Source organism: Anomalospiza imberbis, chromosome 5, assembly GCF_031753505.1.
Source record: "Anomalospiza imberbis isolate Cuckoo-Finch-1a 21T00152 chromosome 5, ASM3175350v1, whole genome shotgun sequence".
NCBI lineage: Eukaryota > Metazoa > Chordata > Aves > Passeriformes > Viduidae > Anomalospiza > Anomalospiza imberbis.
Genome location: NC_089685.1, coordinates 68,603,656 through 68,623,947, shown reverse-complemented (window position 1 = coordinate 68,623,947; position 20,292 = coordinate 68,603,656). Strand labels below are relative to the sequence as shown.

At 40.5% G+C, this 20,292-nt stretch overlaps 1 protein-coding gene across 36 annotated transcripts in view; it reads right to left on the bottom strand.

Annotated features, from left to right (window-relative positions):
- CACNA1C (calcium voltage-gated channel subunit alpha1 C) overlaps positions 1-20,292 on the bottom strand; it is a 457,310-nt gene that overhangs the window by 369,575 nt on the left and 67,443 nt on the right. For all 36 annotated transcript variants that reach the window (XM_068191795.1, XM_068191793.1, XM_068191810.1 and 33 more), the window contains exons 2-3: positions 15,829-16,150; positions 11,984-12,089 (exon numbers count right to left, since the gene is read on the bottom strand). In XM_068191795.1, coding sequence (XP_068047896.1) covers positions 11,984-12,089; positions 15,829-16,150 — 428 coding nt within the window. The remainder of the gene's footprint in view (positions 1-11,983; positions 12,090-15,828; positions 16,151-20,292) is intronic.

Genomic DNA, 20,292 nt, shown 5'->3' with positions numbered 1-20,292 from the left:
ATGGCAAGCAAATAGAACAGACTCAAAACTCACAATCAGTCTCTTGCTCTGTAGTCCAATTAAAGCGTATTTGCTGATAGCAGGAGAGAATAACTCCATAATCACTTGTGTGCAGTACAAGGCTCCAGCAGGTACGATGGAGAGAAGATGGAGAGACATGGCAGGAGTAGCCAAACAGCAAAGGAAACACAACATTTTTTTCACAAGCCATTCAAGCGACACTCACCCACTGAGATCAACCTCCATGTTTCCAATTTTGCTGAAGCAGGGCAGGCTTAAGTGTATTTATCAGAGAATTGGGAAATATTGAACAATCAGTCTCAGCATAGCCAAAAGCAAAGGCATGAGCTTGGGATCAAGGAACACAGGTCAAGCTTATCAAACTGTTATTACACGTTGAAGAACAATAGTTTCTCAGAGAAGCTTCCAGATCACATCCAAGGTCAACTCAACACAAGCATCAGGGCGCAGCGTTTGGATAACATGGCTAATAAGATTCCAGGATGCCCAATGAGTTATTAACTTCTTTGCTGTGCTAGTGACAGCAAAATCAACAGATTTATCTACCTCCAGTGGCCATCCTTCAAACATGATGCTGATGAGTGTTTTCAGGAGAAAGAACAAAAACAATTATCAGCATCAGGAAATAGTGAGAACCAGTGAAAAATTACAGCCCTTGTAAGACAATCAAGCATAACCTGTCAGAATTTACACAGAGCTAAGAAGTATATTTTCATTCTCAGTGTAAATTTGTAGAGAAGTAGAGGAATGCATGGAGGAAAAAGCCCTGTGTATTTTTTCAGGTTATATCATCCTTTAACAGCTTTCAATTAGAAGTGAGGTTGTTCTTACCAGTACGTTATAAACATCTTCCCTTTTCTTGATAAAGCAGTTACAGCAGGAATTTATATGACCAGTAGAAAGCAACATTAGAGGCCTGAAATCATCACCTCCCATGTTAAAATACTGTCTGATCTACGGAATTTGCCTAAAACTTGGAATCTGTGCTCACCTCTGGCTCCTGCTATGGTCTAGTTCATTTGGTCTCTCCCTAGTCCCACAGGGTCAGTCATACTTTCGAGAGGTCATAGGCCACTTTATTTTAAGCAGTTCAATGAAAAAGGAATAATTTTTAGCTCCCTATGGATTTTCATGCTTTCAAAAGGTGAAAGGCTCTGCAGATCCCAGATTGCCTCCTGGGCTGGAACAGTGAAGGCACATCAGTTTCTGTAGCCAGAGGCACCCAGAGCAGCGGGGCTGTCACTGAACTGAGCTGTGCTGAGATCCACACATGCACTGCTTCCATCAGAGGCGGCTTTGAGCGCTCTCCTGACCTAAGCTGAAACGGTGCCCAAAGGAGAGCGGTGCAAGGCCTCACCTGCTCTGTTCCAAAGGCAGAACAGCCTTCTCTCCTGCACAGACTGCTGAGAGGACCTGCCGCCCGCCCCAGTGAGACAGGAGGGAAGGTGCAAGGCAGAGGGAGAGGCTCCCCTCCTGTGCATGCAGCTGCTGCTGTGTCTGCATGCAAGGCAAGGGAGCAGCTCCAGCTGGTGCCTGTCCCCTGAACTCCTGTGTCAGCACCACTGGGTGCTTTTGGAAAAGACTGGGAATGATGGGGGAAAGAGCTAGCTCTGACAATTATACAGCCTCTCAGTGAGAGCTGTGGTGTGACTTGCTACGAGCATCACCCAGAAACATCCATAACCCTCACCCACAGGAAGAGCTCAGAAGTGGAGCCCAGCAAAGGTAGAACCAAGTTCCTCATAAGTTCTGCTTCAATGAAATGGTTCAATAGAGGATTAAAAAAAAATAATAAAGCCCAAGACATACTGAAGAACCAGTGATAAAAAAATCCTGCTTGGGAAATTTCTAATTATTTAAGAATTGTTTGCATCCAGTGAAACTTTTCTTCGTGTATTATTAAGAGGAGCACTGGACACACAAACTGGCAGATGTGTCTGGTTCATGTCTGGGTGATGGAAGGTGGGAATGAACCACTGTTTAAAACCTGTTAAAACCCTCTTTAAAACACACTCCTTAAATTCACATCAGAGCCCTGAAGTGCTAGCTGTGTACCATGGAAAATGACTTGAGTGACTAAGATGAACTGAGGGAAACCCATGAGCAGCAGCCTGAACACAAGCTGTGATCTGTCTTGGTCTCTTTTTTCAATACGTACTGAAATGTGAAAGCAAAGGTAAACATTTCCAAAGGGAACTCTCAGCCAGGACTGAATTTATTTCAAGAGCTGTTTACCAGAAGTATTTCCAGGGTTTTATCAGCAGTTACTTCTCTCAAATACCACACTGCATTTTCCCTAGATTAGCTCCTGCTCTTCTGTACTGCTCAGTCCCTCATATTGCCATATCCTCTGTACAAGGACTGTTAAGTGAAAGCTCAAAATTTAGCAGAATCATACCTTCTAAAAGTTACAAATGCATTTCCGCATTTATTTTTTTTCACCTCTTTTTCTTTCACTCCGTAAGATTTCAGTACAGGAAAAACATCAAAAATACTCAAACATTATCATATTCATGGCCTCTGAAAGGCTACAACACTCAATTTTGCTTCAGCTTCTTCCTTTTCCCCCTATCTGTCAAATACTTGCATGCAGCAGCCTGATGTGTCAAAGGAAAACAAAGCAGCAGCAGTGCTGATTTTATCCTAGGGACAATGCAGTTGGAGATCAAGCTGATCTGGACATCAAGATTTATATCCAATATTAAAAAAAAAAAAAAAATGAAACTGGAATGTAATTTTAAAGCACGTAAAATGTAGCAAACACTCAATTTGAGTAAGTAAAGGGCAATGCTGGAATGTGAACTGCTATAAACAAGAATTTATTTATGTCAGGAGGAAAGCATCACACCCCTGAGATGGATAAAAGTTGTGTAATTGTCAAATGAGAAGTAGGATTAAATGAAAACATTAAACAAGAAGATCTATAAAAAAGCCAGTGACTTGTTTCACAGCTAAAACTTGGTTCAGGTTGAATAAAGGAGGAATATATCATGAATAATTACATATAACAATTAGCATACAAGTTGTTTGGGTGAAAGGAGATTTATCAGATTTTTCCTGGTCCATATGAATGCAACATAAGTTGTAAACCACAACTGCACATCCAGCCCAGACATCTCCATGTAGGTGTCAGCTTTTACCTACTGCTCTCCCTACTTGAACTCACAGCACTGGATTTTGCAGAAAACCACAGATGAGACTCCAGTACCACCCATGTAATTGCACATGATTATTCAGTATTTGCACAAGCAAATGCTCACTTGGGTTCTTGGACTCAGGAGGCACCTGAGGTGTTTAACAGAAGTGGGAAGCTGGAATTCCTCTATTTCCTTCCCTTTGTGGCATGGACAGCAGTGATTTTAAAGAGCAGAAGCAGCAGATTTCCTTGTTGTGCAGCAAAACAACCCTTAACAATTAAATGCCCCAATACCTGTCACCACAGTGACACCAATCCTGTGTGTGAGACCTTCCTTTGTCATTGTCATGATTTAGCCACTGCTATAGAAGCTGTGCATTCCCTTTGATGTTATTTCAATTCACATTTTTCATCTCAGCCAACTGCTCCTGAAGGGCATTGATGTGCCTTTTGTACAGATTCAGGCATTATCTTGATGACCATAATGAGGAGAAGCTTTCTGTTTGTTTATTTTTAAATACGAGTTTAGATTGTGAAACAATTATACAACTAGATCTTGAAAAAATCTTTTGTGACCACATGTTTGCCTGCATAATCTCATCTAAACAGGGATTCTTGTTTAAAAGTGACTCAGACACGGGTAACAGCACTGTAAGAGGTTTTCAATGGATAAAAATAACAACAATAAAATTACATTCAAGTTCCGCTTTTGTGTGAGGTTTTATATTTGAGGGCATGTAACAGAACTGAAACATTTTAAAAGGTCCACATAAAAAGCATTCACCATGCCACAGATCAAAGAGCCATAGTAAAAGATTAAGCACATTTATTGCTAAGTAGAAAAACATTTCAACATACCCGATGAAGATAACCATATGCAAAAGACGTTTGCTTCAGTTCCTAATATAAGCTACCTAAATATAAATTTTACAAGCAACAGACAGCGACAAACCAGCAGAAGATGATGAATTCCAAAACCCCCAAGCTCTCCACCAGTGCAAGTTTATCAGGACAGCCTGAAAAACAGCTGCACACTTGCCAACACAGCTAGCCAGGGAAGAACACACATCTCATTTCCATTCTGGAAAGCTTCTGCTGTGGGAGCTGGGCGCCTCACACGTGCCATTGCCAAATTCAGCACACAGGGCTAAAGGTTCTGGCACCCCTGCTAGAGAGGCTGGAAAGGAACCGTGCCAGCAGCAACCCCAGGAAGGTAACAGCTTTCAAAGGTGCTCCGCTGGCTGCTCAGTGCTCAAGCTCTGTATGGGTAAGCTCACTATGAGCACCAAGGCATCAGTTTGCATCTCATGTCTATCAAACTTTACAGCTATACACCATTAAAGTGTCTCCACTGAGCAAAATATTCTTTCCTTGGTGTCCCAGAGATCATCATAAGCTGTTAAGGTTGTGGCAAAGAGTCAGGAAAACACTGCTGTCCAAAAATGGTCCAGCTCCCTTGCCTAGGCTTAGGTGAAGCAGAACTTGCTGAGGGTGTCTTCAGGAGATAACCTGCTCAGCCAACATCTGCCAGAAATGCAACACACTGCAAAGACATTAATGAATATTTCCTGCTGCTTGCTGGAAGTCTTTCCCTAACCAGTGGTCTCTCAGCATCATATTCTTCATCAAGAAATGTCTTTGCTAAGTACAGGCTCTTCATGGGAATTGTACAAGCAGGAAAAGAAATTTCATTCCACAAGATTATAGACAATGTCAATTATATATTGTCCAGCATTTTTGAAGGTGAAATCCAAGAATGGTCGCATTTTGTTTTGAGGCTGTCATTCAGCCAGGAGGATTGAAGAGCTGCTATGACATACAGACCCTCGTGTTTTAGGAGTCAGAAAGCATAGGAGAAAATAGGAATTGTCTTCAAGAGGAATAGTCAGTCAAAACTCGGACAAACACACAAAACATTCCTCCCTTTTGGCAATTCTGTCCCTTGGCAAGCAGCACGTCCATTATTTTGTTTCTAAGGGAGCTACAAAAAGTTCTTGGGGTATTTTCTAGTTTGAACAAGTGCACAAAGCATTGCCTTCAGAGTCAATGATTTTGTACACGCCAGCAAAGCCCGATGTTCCAGCAATTGTTTGTCAATGGCATGCACTGAATTAGTGCATGGTTTTCTCCAGTGAAGTCAGTGGGAAGCTTGCCTGACTTAAAACCCAAGAATGTGGTGTAATATAAACAATACATAAAGGAATCTAAAGGTAATATGTAATACGCTCAATTGAATTTCCAGATTTTCTAGATTCTTATTTCCTTCCTAATGTCATTAAAAGATTCTGAAGAGCTCATGAACAGAAGAAGTCAAACATCCCAAAGACTTATAGAAGGGCAAGGATACTTTTATCAAAAAGGACAATAAATATGACCTGCCATTTTGAAAATTTCCACTGCTTTTAGAAGATTGTTACTTTTGTGGTGGGAGGAATGAGACCACAGTGAAAACATCACTACTTAAATACTCTTATTTGGCCTTCTTCCACATTTTTTTTGTCTTTCCTAAACAGGTAAAAAAAGTGGTAAGAAATCCAAACGAAACACACACACACAGAAATCCTACACTGAACCTGAGGTTTGATAAACAAGAATAATTACGATCTGAAATAAACCCTCACTTGTTAAGATTTAGAAAGCCTACACATAAAGAAAGGAAAAGGGTAATCAGAGCTGGAAAAGGGTAATCAGAGCTGTCTACAAAAATGGGATAAATGGTTTAATGTTTGGACTAACTTGATAAACCTGCCATCAATCAGAACCAACACATACAACTAAAATTTCAAAATCACTTACACAGAAACTTACAACCTACAAATTTCAAGTTCCTCTTTTCATGGAGTTGGATTAGTCAGTGTAACAGTTTATCATTCCTTGCATTTTACACAGCTTACAGTCCTACTGCAAGTGCATACGAGTGTCCATGTCTACTGCTGGTGTTCAGACATCAGACTGGGAAGATCACCGATTTCAAAAGCAAAAGGCTCAGACAATGTGAGACCAATGGGTAAAGAATGAAGCTAAAAAAATAAGGAGATAGAATGTGCACTGGGATTAATTACTTGGTTACAGAGTCCAGATTTAGGAAAAGAAAGGGAATTCAAAAGTAAAATTAACAAGAGAAGTGGTCAGGAAGCTGAGTAAAGCAGAGCACTGAGGTCAAATGAGAAAACAGGTGGGAAACATGAAACCACTCTGGAAGGGAGACTGCAGTTAGGAGGAAAATGGAAAAGGGATGGGTCTGTTAGAATGTGTACTGGAACAAGGAGGATTACTTGGCAAGGATTATGAATTTAAAAAGCAAAAAGAAATATGGGGGGACACAGCCATGAGAGATCTCAAATGCCATAAAGAGATGGCAAACACCAACAAGCACACACTGGATGAGGACTCTGGGGCCACTGGTACAAAGAGAAGCTGGGATTTGGTCAGGAGTCTGAATCCAACAGCTTTGTTCCCACTAGTAACACATGTGTCAGTCTCTGCTTTACCAGTTTCATCTCCACAAAGCCTAGGAAATGACAAGACTATCTTAAAAAAAAAAACAACAAAACACCTATTTTTTATATTTCTTTTCTGGTTAGTGACTACTATCTTGGAATTGACTGATAGGGATTTTCTTCTTGCCTTACAGTATTTTTTACAGCATTTCTTGTAGTGGTGTGACGGAAAAATTGAGATGGCAATTTATCCAAGGCCACATAGATTGCCAATACCAGGACCAGAACATAAGTTGAATGCCTCCCTCTTAAACCCCATGCTTATTCTTCCACCTGTGCTTCTCTGCAGCTAGGGGTGCTGAGTATCACCCTGTCAGAAGCAGGGTTTCCGAAAACTTTGGGAAATGTTGAGCCTAAATTCCATTACATTCAGCTTCCTCAGAATCACACAGTGATTCACAATCTTTCTGGAAGAAACCCTCAAGGATTATTTGGCACAATTTCCTTTCTTCTCATCCTGACTCCAGTCCCTTTCCAGCCGCCTCAGCATCCTTCTTCCAGCCTCTGTCACTCAGCCCTCACTGCTCAAACCCTGTAACCGTGTGAGCTCCCCCAGCTGCAGCAGAGCTGGCATCAGGCCCAAGGTAATAAACCTGTCAGAGCTCATTAGCTGGGTGTGCACTCTGCCCCTCACCCCCCATGCTGTCATCCTCTGCTCACTCACTACCTGGGAATGGCACACACGAGGGTGAGGGCAGCCATACAACAGAACCAAAAGCTTTTGTGCAGTGCTCTTCCTCACCCTCACCCAGAAAAGCCATCCTTTCTTTTCCCAGCTCCCTCACCCCCACTTTGCTCTCTAACACTTCCTGATGTCACACAAGAAAAATTGAGCCTGTTCCGTGTGGTGACTCTAGAATTCTCCGATGCAAAAATTGCTAAAGTTTGTTATGCCAATGTATAGAAATGTAATAGATAGTCACATCCACATGCCTATCTATGTAATAGATAGACAGTCAAATGTAATAGATAGTCACAATAGATAGTTAAAAAAAAAAAATGAAACTACTTTTTTTTTAATACAGGAATTCCCTGCTCTACAGGACACTCCCATAATGACCAGATAATAAAGCAGCCATACTTCCTGAAAGGCAAGCCCCCTTTCCATAGGCAGACACAAACATTGGCTGGCACAAGAACTGACAAGCAAGCAGAAATCCCATCTTTCTTTTCAGGGAGTCCTATTTGAGGTTTAACAAATTAACCCGAACTTGACGTCCCATTATAGGCTCACATATAAACACAAGAGATCTTTCTTTACATTTAACTAGTGTACAACAGGATTTCTCTCCTGTAAGAAGGACAAGGAAGGGAAAGCAGAGCTAGCAAAGCAACAGCAGGAAGATTTCCCTGCTCTTTACCCTAAGCCTAAACAACCAACAGAGCTGCCTTCCCTGGAACGTGTTGTAAACCTTGGTCTTAACCTCATTATGTTATCGCCGTGCTGTGACAATGACCAGGCTTGTGCCATTTGCAGTTGCCAGTAAAGTGACAGAAGCATTTTCCTCTCAGCTTCCTATCTTAGGCAGTCTATAGTTTTATTCCTAAATGTATGTTATCTCTGTCCTAATGCACAATTGCAGGGACAACAAGCAGAAAGCCTCCGTATCAGTCACAGCCTCTGCTGCAGACTGACTTTCATGCCCCTCAAACTAGCTCCAATTTTTCTGGTTGCATTAACACACAATTGTTCTTTGCACAGGGTTCTACACGAGCTTATTTTATTTGTGAATTTAAATTAAGTCTCAGCAAGTTCTTTAATACAAAAGAAAGAAAAAAAAATGCACCTAATACAACTGCCCTCCATCTGTGTAAAGTTCAATAGTTTTCCAGTACTTTTTTTCCAGTAACAATAGTTTTTAGTTACTTTTTCAGTAACACTACAAAAGTAGCACATAAAAACTTCTGAAGCCAATATCAAGCATTTTTTATGAGTACATTATACTATTCTGGCATATTTCTAAAAGCCAGTGACAAAGACACTGCAGTGAGCATAAAAATAGGAAATGTGGGGTTTAGGATAAATGTTCATTTCAAAACTGAAAGGTCTTCACAGTCCAAGTTACTGTCCCTAGATTTGATAAAAATGGCCTGAAGATTTACAGGTATTGTTATTGTAGGAAGACAGATTGCAGAGAAACAGGCAGAATATCTATGTGGTGTGAAACCCAACCTTGCAATACACAACAGCTATTTACAATTCCTGGCTAATGCAAAAGGGAAGGAATTATTTACTGGACTCCTCTGTATCTAGTTTCAGTGCTCACCACTGAGGCATCATATCAAATGGGTCTTGCAGCTAAAGACAAATGGAGACATGGAAGAGGTTACTGGTTTTGTTCAGGTACATGGGGAAGGCACACAGCACTGCATGTGCCCTACGTGACCATGACTGGTCACGTGTGAAATCCACACAGAGCAGTTGTTTGTCCAAGCATTATTTAGGCATCATTTTTCTACTTTTACAGAGAGAAGGAAAGAAGGCACTCACATAATCCAGGATTCCTTTCTCTTCCCTCACCACCCTCTACTCCATTAGCTTGCTGAAGGCAATTGACTGAATTTTAACCTCAGTCACCAAAGAAAATGTTATTTGAAAGGTTATGATGAAACTTTGGAGAAGGAATACTCTGAGCCTAAGGCAAATCTGGCAGCTTATTGGAAAAGTGTTATGGCACTTTCAGAGCTTGTGAAACAGTTACTGCCCATCGTGTTTTCTGTAGATAGTTTCTTGTATCTCAAGAAGTTAGAGATGTCTCAGGAAACCAGGGAGCTACTGAGGTAGCTTTAACCCTAAAACAGCTAAATTGCAACATGAAAATGAATCAAGAGTTATAGGCAGCTAGAAAAATTCTGTGTGCATTCAATCACCTTTCTGCACAGTACACACATCTGTGCATGACCCACATGCACACAAAAACTCCTCGCCTGTGTCACATTACAGCCTTTGCAGCCCTCGACTTCATGGCTACAAAATAAATCTGATTGTGAAATAGATGCTCACAGGTAGGAAAATAAAATGAAGTGAGTACATGAGCTTTTACAGGAACATATTATTAACCCCAGCTTCTTTCCAGTCCCTTCCATGTGCAGTTTGGCTCTTTGGCAGTAAGGTCCCACCCTTGTACAATTCCTGCCTGATGGAGTAACTTTTAACTCTCATCCATTCTTTCATTCCATTCAAAAACACAACTAACACATTTTTTCACCCTTATCTCACCCCATTTGCCCCCTCTCCCCCTCCCTTTTGCTCTGGACTTTACTCACAGCATGCAGCACATGCTGTGTACCCAGTGTGCTCCTCAATAGCGGCGTGCACATGCCAAGGGATATGTATGTAAACTGAGAAAGCAGCAACAACACACACAAAACCCAACAACAGCAAACACAGACTAAAAGGAGATCACAGCCTACTGAGCAGCCACAGCTCCAGGCTTTTATCTATAATGTAGAAGGGCCTTGACTTCACGAGTCCATACTAAGTATCCCATTTTCCAGTTTCAATTATTTTTTTTCCATGAAGACGCAAAGAACAAAGTGGAGTCAAGCAGATTACTCATTTAACTTTCTTCTTTCCCTACTTCTGTGAAACAGCTCTTTAGGTAAATTAACAATTCCTCCTGATCCTCAAGGCTGTAACATTTCCAAACTTTCCTGAGATGATAACTCTTGCTTGGCTAGGTTTTTTTAAATTCCACCTACAAATAACACAAGAGTTTTTATAGGCATTCTAAATTATGCAAAAGATGTCTTGGAAAACAAATGCAGGATGGAAACTCAAATCACAAGGTGCATATATTTCTTGATAGCAGAACAGTTTCAATTACAAAGATACCTCCAGCCTGGTTTCAGCCAGCAGTCTCCGCACTGAATTGAGGCAAATACACACAACCCAATTAAATTCAAACCAAATTGTGAGTCCTCTAACCTTCAAATCTGCTTCATTTTCCTCTTTGAACCCTGTAAGTCAGAACATGCAATGAACATACCTTTTTTCCTCACCAGGAGATCAACTGAACGTGTTTTTTGTTAAATAAAATACAGTAACTTTTGAGAGGTTCCCTGCTGAAATTTTTTAAATATACACACAACTGATCATTGTTAAACACTAAGTCACACTAACAAAGAACAGCCAAAGAGACACAAGACCAACTCATGTGTACTGTACCTGTAGAGAATAGTTAACGATCACTTACCACCTCCTGTTCCTCTTTTTGTACTTCTTTAAGGAGTTACAGTGCAATTGCACCACACTACAAGTTTTTTACTACTCTTTTCTTTTATTTCTTTTTTTTAAGAATAAAAGTATTGTTTCAGCAATTCCTGAAGTTTGCAATGTGTTTTCTAAAACTTCAAGAGAGATTTAATCAGAGGACTGATTTCCAAGAGCGGCATGAATCTTTTTTAATTACAGTGTCTGTCAGCTACCCCAGTTGTTGCTACTTTAGAAGTATGGCTTTTGTTCTCCTCCACTGTTGCTCCAAAATTTCTTAAGTCTCAATAAATTTTATTCAGGAAATAGCAGCCCTGCTCCTAAATTCTGGGAGTAAGTTTTCATCCTGATTCAACCCGACAAGTAGGAGATTTATTCACATATTTGAGAGGGGAAAAAGAAAATGTTTTCTGCTAATTCAGTGAACTGTGTTCCAGAGCTGGTTTGTGTTTTGCCCTTACTGAACAGAATTCTTTGCTATGGCTTCATGCTAAGCCAAAAGTAAACACTCTTCCTTTTTATACAGACAGCTGAATCCCAAAGTACCAACACTGGCATCAGTGGTGACGGATGAAAACCTTTATTCCCCCAACAAGAGGGAATGACTAAAAAACCAAAAACAACCAAAAATTTTTAAAAACCCCATCAAACCAAACAAAAAAACACCCACTGCACAAATATTGTTCAGCCAAACCAATGCATGTGTCTGAAATGCAAGCATTAATCAGTCATCACTCTCTTGAGAGGAGGACAGCACCATTTCCACAATGGCACACGGTAAGACAAAAGCAACTAGATAATCACTGATTAAAAGAGATCTCCCACAAATACCTGCAGGTTGAAATTTGCCAAGCCCTTTTGCAGCATGCTGAAATTTGTTAACCTCAACATCACACACAGCACCTGTGCAACTTTTTGGAATATTCTTCTCTAAAACCAGCTCCACTGCGACAGGTAATAAAATGAATTGACAAGACATAGCAGTAAAAACCAATTTTTATGATGTTCTAATCTTTGGTGGATATATTTACATTCCCTGCCTTCACAAGTCTCCACGATCGCTTTTCAAAAGGACTTTCAAAATAGCAAGACTAAACACCATCGAGGACTTACCAGATTGGAATTGGTGGCATTGGAATCATCTTCTGGAAAGGGGATATAGATAGCTAAGGCCACACAATTGGCAAAAATAGTCAGTAAAATAATTATTTCAAATGGTCTGAGGAATGGAGTTAAGGAAATTGTTCCAAAATGAGCACGCAAAAGTAAAAAGAAATTTTGAAAAAAAAAAAAAATTATAAGACCTCTGTTTAAAGCAAGCATTCCAAGCCTCTTATACTCTGAAAAGAAACATATGCCTTTTTAAGTGCGTTTAGGAGCTCCCAGCCAAAATTCTTCCTAATATGTCAAAAGCAGTGTAGGCCAGTCACGTGCCAGAGTAAACAAAGGTTTCTTAAAAGTTTTTTCTTCTTTGAGTTATTTAGATTGCATTTTCCCAATTTTCCTTTGAGCAAGGCTGCACTAGTTTTAATAAGAGAAACCTGTACTATAATGTCTGCCCTTGCTCTTTTTATTATTATTTTTTCTTGGTTGTTTTCATCTGCATTTATAAATTCTCAGATAATTTAAACAAATATTTTGGGGTTTCTTTTCTTTTGTTGTTGCATTTTTGCCCCCCTTTCTCAGTTTCTCTCTCATATCTTGGAGTTAAAAGTGAGAGCTCAAGCAGTAATAACCACGGTTAGAAGATCTTTAAAAAAGGATAAATTTTGTAAAGGTAAAAAAGTCTTTGTCCAAAATGTGCTTACACTGCACATTGCCATGTATACTTGTTTTGCTTTAAAATGATTTGAGGGAGTATTTATTTTTCTCTTATTTGCATTTCATTTGGCATCAGAGGGAACACAAAAGTTCAGTATTTTAGGGACAGCAGGAAGCTGAGAGTCCCTTCTGACAAAGACAAAGACAAAGTCCCTTCTGACAAAGAAACAGTTCAGAGGCATTTCAACCTTGCATCAGCTTTGTTGGAGAAGGTAGAAACCAAACGTTTGGAAAGTTCAACAAAGAAATCCTGCACAAGCTCAGTGCCCCCCCGGCTGTCCACGGGAACCAAAGGGCATTTTTCTACTGCCCAGTCTCCTGGCACTGCACTTCATCTACTCCAATGGTCTCCCTAATCTCTGCTGCTGTGAAGTGTCTCCAAACTCAGACCAGAGGCCAGATTTACGGTCTGTCTACATTTACTGGCCTGCAAGAACATCCTGGAGGCTACTTCTGGGATAACTCACCAGTACTCAGGAGGGGAATGAGGAGCAGGAGAGAATGCCAAGCATAACCTGTGCCACAGAGTGCATTTGAGCATGACTTTATCTACCATGGGACTGCCAAATGTCAGCACAGCATGTACGATTTTGGTCAGCAGACTGCTGTTCTCAGCAGGCTTGAGCAGAAAGAACAGGAGATCTTTGAATGTTAAGCTGAGCTGCAAGATATACACGAATTCCAGGCACCTGACTGCTGTTTATACTCACATACATTCTACATTTCACATATAGAAGAGTCAGAAGGTTCCAGACTCACCAGACTACTGTGCTTAAGCCTCTGAATAATAGGAGATAGATGGTACCGCAGAGGCAGAAGAGCAGATCAGGACAGGAAGAGAAATCTACATGAGAAATCATAAGACTTCTCAGCTATGTAGTACCCCAGGCTGTTTGTAGAATGTTTACTGCTTAAAGACCTGGATTTCCACAGGCTTTCATTTTCTCAGTCATTTTTTCCCCCAGATTTTTGTTTGTTTGTTTTGGCAGGATTATTATCCATTAAATTATCACTGTTTACACATATTTCCTTTCACTTCAATTCTCTTTTTGCACTGTAAACATTAAATTCTATAAAATCTACAAATGCACTGCACAAAAGGCAGAAAATTAAACACACAGCTAAACCCTTGCAAAATAAGGTAATTACTTCATTTCACTTTTTCTTGAATGCAATTGCTCATTCAGGCTCTTAACACTAACATTTGGGTAAGAAACACTACTGAAGTACTATTTGATATTTGCTTAATATCTATTATGCTTAAAATTTAGTGGTACAACTAATTAGGCTAAGTCTTTCTCAGTAGTTTTTAGCAAGTAGGAAAAGTCAGAATATAGAATTAAACTAAACCTTGTCACAACCCTTTGATATTGCTTGTTGTCATTGAAGTGTTTCAGGTTTACAAACTGCAGCTGTCCAATGAGAGGTTCTGATGGAAAAAAAAAAATACTTCCATCAACTCTCCTAAAAACAAATAAAATCCCAAACTGCAAGCTTCAGCATCTTTGTGCTGCTTTAATTGCACTGTTTGGTCATCTCTTGATCTCAGCTGTACCCTGGTTTACAGCACCTCATTCCCATCATTCACTGCTGATCTTATTCACCTATCAAATGTTGCTCTGAAGACATGTGGTGACTGGGGTGCTGCTAAGTAAACCAATATTCAGTTTTATCCTGTTAGTCATCACCCATCATCTTATGTTTAAAGTATCAGACTTATGTCAGAAGCAATAAAAAGTAGCAAACTTAATCAGGGGATTAAAAATTAGCATCTGAAGAAAAAAGGAACAGGCAGGCAGGTAGTTTAAGGACACTGAAAGATTGACAGTAGCATTTTTAACAAGTTCTCAATCTGAAAAGTATGTCCATGTCAGCAACACCTGATATACTAATTTCTGTTTACACCCAGCATCCAACCAGACACCCAAGGGAATAATATTATCACATTGTCTTAAATGCCTTAATTCATTTTTTTATCATGTTAACTACTGCCAAGTTCTGTACTGCCTTTCCTTGACATGCTTATCTACCCATAAAAACATTCTTTTTCTTTTGTATTTCCTGAAGAACCCCATTAGCATGTTATTACTGTTCAGGGTTAATCCTGATTTCTCTCTGAGGATGCAAAGGAGGCATACTTCATTTCAGCTTGAGTTTCACACCAAAAACTCAAACTCCAGCTTGCACCGATCAGACTTGGATGACTAAAACGGCTTTTGCTCTTTGCACACAATAAAGCAATAATCAGACTCTCCCTGACTTTCCAGGCAAGCAGCACTAACCCCTTCACTCTGTAGCTCTGTGTCAGTGGTTATCATCCATCATCTGTGACACCATCTGTCTCTTGTTCAGACTGTCAGATCTGGCTCTGCACTGCATTTGGACATGTTACTTTAACTGTATTTCTTTTTCCCTTCTTCTAGATAACCATTATCCCTTACCATACAATACTGAGTCTTATGATTTTAACCAGAATTCCAATATAATTAACAGTTCTCAGCCCAGTCTCAGGGTCTCACTGCATCCCTTTGGGGGTTTTTGCCTTGTCCTTTTGCCCCATTTTTTTCTCCATACTGTAGAAAGTGTGACGTCACATGTTTAACAAAAAAGTGTATGATTCAAAGCAGTAGAGCTTTGGACTGGTGACGCCTCTAAAAAAACCAATAAAAATTAAAAAGGGAAAGCCAGGAGCTGCTATCAATCCCCTAGATTGATAGTTCTGGCCCCAGATACCTTGAATACCTCCCATGCATTTCCTGGGCAGTACTTTTTAAAGAGCAGAATTCAACCACTAAACCATTATCAAGCTATTCAAGCTTCTAGTGGTCTCTCACAAGGGGTGTAGTTAAGGTTCCAGTTCTAATCCTCTTTCCTCACCTGCCCCCACTTCAGCATAAACCACCTCAGGCAAGACATCAAAAATTATTCGTGCCCTTTCAGTTCCCAGAGGTGGAACCTTCAATGTGACGCACAGATTTCAACCTGAAGCGTTGACTTCAACCCAACGCGTTGACTTCAACCCGATGCATGGATTTCCACCTGATGCATGGATTTCCACCTGATGCATGGACTTTCCCCCCCAACCATGACCAGGAGCTGATGTGCACAAAGGCCTGTTTGGCTGTGCTAAAGGATATTTCCATTCGACGATGCTGATGCACGCCCTCCGGATGGGATTCTTCAGCGTGAGGCACAGCAGCGCCCGGGGAGGACGGGTGGCTGTTGTGGTGCCCTGCTTCTTCTGCTTGCCATACTGCTGCCGCTTCCTCTGCGTGGAGCTGGCCGTGGATATCGTGGCGTTGCCCGCGCTGCCCATCAGCTTGGCTTGCCTGGCAGCATCGATGGCAGCCTGCCAGGACAGAGCTGCCCCCGGAGTGGGGATGTGCTCTGGGGCAAGCCCTGCAGCTGCATTGGCATTCATGTTGGCATGAGCTGGACGGGGACTCCCATAGTTGGAACCTGCAGGGTGAAAAAAAATTAAAAATAAAATGAAGCAGAGAAATTTGCGGATACATTTTTTAAACTGCGGAAGAGGGAGCTAGTGGTTTTTTAAAACCTTCAGGGTAGGGTATTGTAGATAATTCAAATTCTTCATTGTAAAGTAATACTACTATGCAATCCTTTGTCTTGCAAGAGACTACCAATAAAACTGACGGATGCTGAGCTGTTAGAAGTGCCTCCTATCAATGCAGTCTCCAGAGATTCAGAGAAAATAAACTATCCCTTCTTTTTTGTTTTTTTACCCAAGTATTTTGCAATTTGGACTGTTTGAAAGCTCAAAAGGTGAGGGTAGTCCTCATCGCTTTCCCACTCAGATACGCAGCACGATGCTATCCGGTACATGGCAAAGGACCCAAATGAAATTGTACAGTCCTATCATAAAAACCTTCATGCTTCTTGGAGATTACCTGAAGGTAAGGTGAAATTTTGCCAATAAGCTTAATTCTCCCTGCAAACAAGTCTAAGAGCAGCCTGAGCAGAAGTTACAGTGAAGCAGAAACCAGCACACAAAAACACAGCTGGTGGCTTTTGTGCTCTGTACGTTCCTGTGCAGAGAGTTCAGGCCAACCATGTATTTAGAAATTGGAACTATCTCCATACCCTGTTAAACTACTGAATCAATGGAGAAATTCATTTTAAAAGCATAAAATAATAAGAATGCTAAAACCTAGCAGTCCCAAGTCTTGCAGCTTCTTCAGCCAAAAGTGAGGAAGTATATGCATTTGCCTAATCATAATAAAGGAATATACACATCAGGTGACATGTGGCTGATATTGAGGAGGTCTTAGCAGTACAAAAAATAAAGTCACTCTTTCAAGCCAGTGCAGATGTTCCAGCTAAGGCACCTGTGCCCCTTCAATGAGGTTTTTCCAGTGACCCAAATGAAAACCTCCATCACTTCAAGAGGAGAGAATTTTGAAATTTCAAAACAGATTGCTTTACTCCTCGGCCTATACTTCTGTTGAGTTCTGCTAGAACTTGTGAAATATCAACTGAATTTTATCCCAGACACTTTAGAGAAGAAAATGTAAGCCCTGTTTAAAAAGTGCAACACAACATCTACAGAAAGTCACAACAGCAGACTTTGATTAAGAAGAACGCCTTGTTTAGGTATGTCCTGTATTGCATTTAAGGGACTATTTAACTTGTTGTGGACTTGTGAGTTTGCCTGTGGCCCATAATTTGAGGTACAGGTAAAAGGAGGCCTGAGAGGTCTACAGATCTTATTCCTCCACAGTTCAGCTTCAAAACCCTGCCCACTCCTGAGACTGCCCATTCCTGATTCAGGAAGCACCTGAATGGTGCTTCCACTGACATCTGAGCAGCAGCCTGTGCTTCAGAAAAAGTGCACACACAGGGGGCAGAGAGCGGAAACCCAGTCAAGGAGTTAGATCATCTATTTCAAAGCAAGCTTAAAGCCTCCTATTGACCACGTTCCACTTTAGATTAGTGTAGAAATATGGTGTTATTAAATAGGACAGATGGGCTCCTGCAGTCTGTTAGACAAAGCGAAGGGAAGACCACTTGTAACACTGCTTCTTTTACAGTATCAGATGAAAGACATTTAAAACCAGGGACTTGGAAAGCTCCTCTTGAATGGAAATAATTACTCAAGAAGCATATTTCATAGCTGGATGTGCAGTGCCAAGGTAGCACAGCACTGACTGCATTACAAATGAATGAAAGCAGGTGGAATAAATACAATTACATTGACACATAGAGTGCAACATGATATGCCTCTACCTAGAAAGCGTTCAAGATTTGTAAATTCATCTCACTGGATCACAAGGAAGGACATGATAGAGTCAGATGTTATTTTATGTCAGGCATTGCCATAAGATTTTCAGGCTGTTACAGTCTCATTACAGAGCAGGGAAATCCAGAGCTTGTCTCTGCTCACTGAGAAACCTCCTAGCTGCAAACTGGCCAAAGGAAGCTGATGAGTAACGTGACTCTAATATGAGAAAGGGAAAGCTGAAAGAAACAAGAAATGGGAAATGGTTAATTCACAACCCTGGCATTTTGAAAATGAAGAAAAAGAGCTTTCAGAATCCTACAGGCTAAGCAGATTTCCTCGATGAAGCAGGCAATCAAGTGGCAGACAAACTTAGTTTTCCAAGGCTAAGCAAATTGTACACAGCACTACTCATGGATACATATTTATTTTCAGGCTTGTTCCAGATGCAGTTTTTCTCTTAGCATCTATTTGACCTCCCTAGCCTGAGGCATCTTGGAAAGGAAAAATAAATGGAAAATCACTCTATTCTCCAACTCCAGCTCTTCTTTAATACTGACCCATTACAGTGGAGAAGAAAGATGTGTGTTTTCCAGTAAAAGCAAACTTGCTGATCTCTCTCCACAGTGGTCTTATCATGCTGACTAGACCATGTGCTCCTGTAAATAAACAGCTGCTGCTTCTTAATGAAGACTTTTCTGCAATTTGGGAATGCATCAGGTTTCATCACTATTACTTATTAGTTAGGTTTCACACGAGGATCCAAGTCATGCGTTTGACTTTGATGTGCCAGCAAAATTAAGGAACCAGCTTTTGGTTGTTTTATTGGTTTCCCTTCTATTATGATCAGCAGTCCCATAATAAAGTGCTTTGTCTCAAATTAATTTCAAATGATGAGCTAATAATGGCAGATTTATATTAACAAATATTACAAATATCGATTACTGATAAAGATCTGTCTGTTTTATGAAGCTCTGAGGCCGCAGACAGGATCTGTAGTAAATGAGAAATGGCAATGACAAGAGACTTGTTCTGGGAGTACTTTATAGAAATATCTTGAATAAAAGAGAGAAGCCCCCACAGCTACATTCAAGAACTGAGCAAAATATTTTCAAAGACAGCATAGCCAAAGTTTCAGGGAGAATGAAATTCTACCCTATAATCTAAATGCTTAGGGTTAATTCCCGGGAGGTAAGGAGTACACAGTTCCTGCTGAACTCATGAGGCACGAAATGCTGAAATTTCACCGACAGCACTCATTTCTCCCCCACCACAAAACTGCTGCAACCTGAGAGCTGCAGTTACTGGATTTGGTTTGGGTTGTTTTTTTTTTTTTTCTTTTTGCAGTGTAGCAGTGAAATACTCCACTCAATTTCCCCGCTACAAATGAAGTTTCACACTATCAAATACACCATTATTAAGCTGGATGTTGACTAGAACTAGGAAATGGAGATTGAGCCCCCACCCAAATGCAATAACTCACTAAGCACTGTGATCCACAGCATCATCACCCTGCTAATCCCCACCACCCTTCAGCAACAATTTCTACTGTTGACTGTGTCCAGATGGCACACAAAATTCTGCCCTCTCAAGCCCTTCTGTGCTACGGATCATGAATTTAAGTATCTGAATATAATTAAACAGAAAAGTCCATATATCTGAACAAGTTTGATTACAAAGTCTTTGGGAAAGACTCACTTCTAAAAAAAAAAAAAAAAATGCAGACTTGTAGAACTAAAACAGATGCAGAAACAACAGAAACACAGGTCTCAAAAATCAGAGTTAAGTCACAAAAGTAACAGGCAAGGTTGCTCTACGACAGGAAATGAACCACGTTGCACAAAGTACCCAATGCTGAAAGCTCACAACTAAATCACCAAAATTGTCATTACCAAAACCACTATTGAAATACATGGTGATGACCATTTTAGGTGGTATTTGAATTCTAGTACCATCGGTCATGCCACCTATTACTAGCTTAAAAAAGCATCATAAAAAACTCCAACTATGCAGTGATCATTTGATACAAGAAATGGGCAAGTTAATGACACAATGGAATCACAGCTTCTGAGGGGTTTTGCATCCTCTATCTAGCCATACATTTATTTTAGAAAAATTTGTGCTTAGATTAATTATATAAATGAAAAATTGACCAATCCTGATGTGGAATGTATTTTTTTCCCCCAACACTTTAAAAACCACAGATCCTGAAATTGCACACCTTGAAACTGCTGTGTTTTCCCCGAGAGCAGAGGAGAGCTGGGTACAGTAAAAGATGAGATTGGTTAACTCAGTGTCTTAACTGCAAATAGGAAGTAGGAAACTGGTCACATTGCTAAGATCATGTGTGAGACCAGTTCAAGCC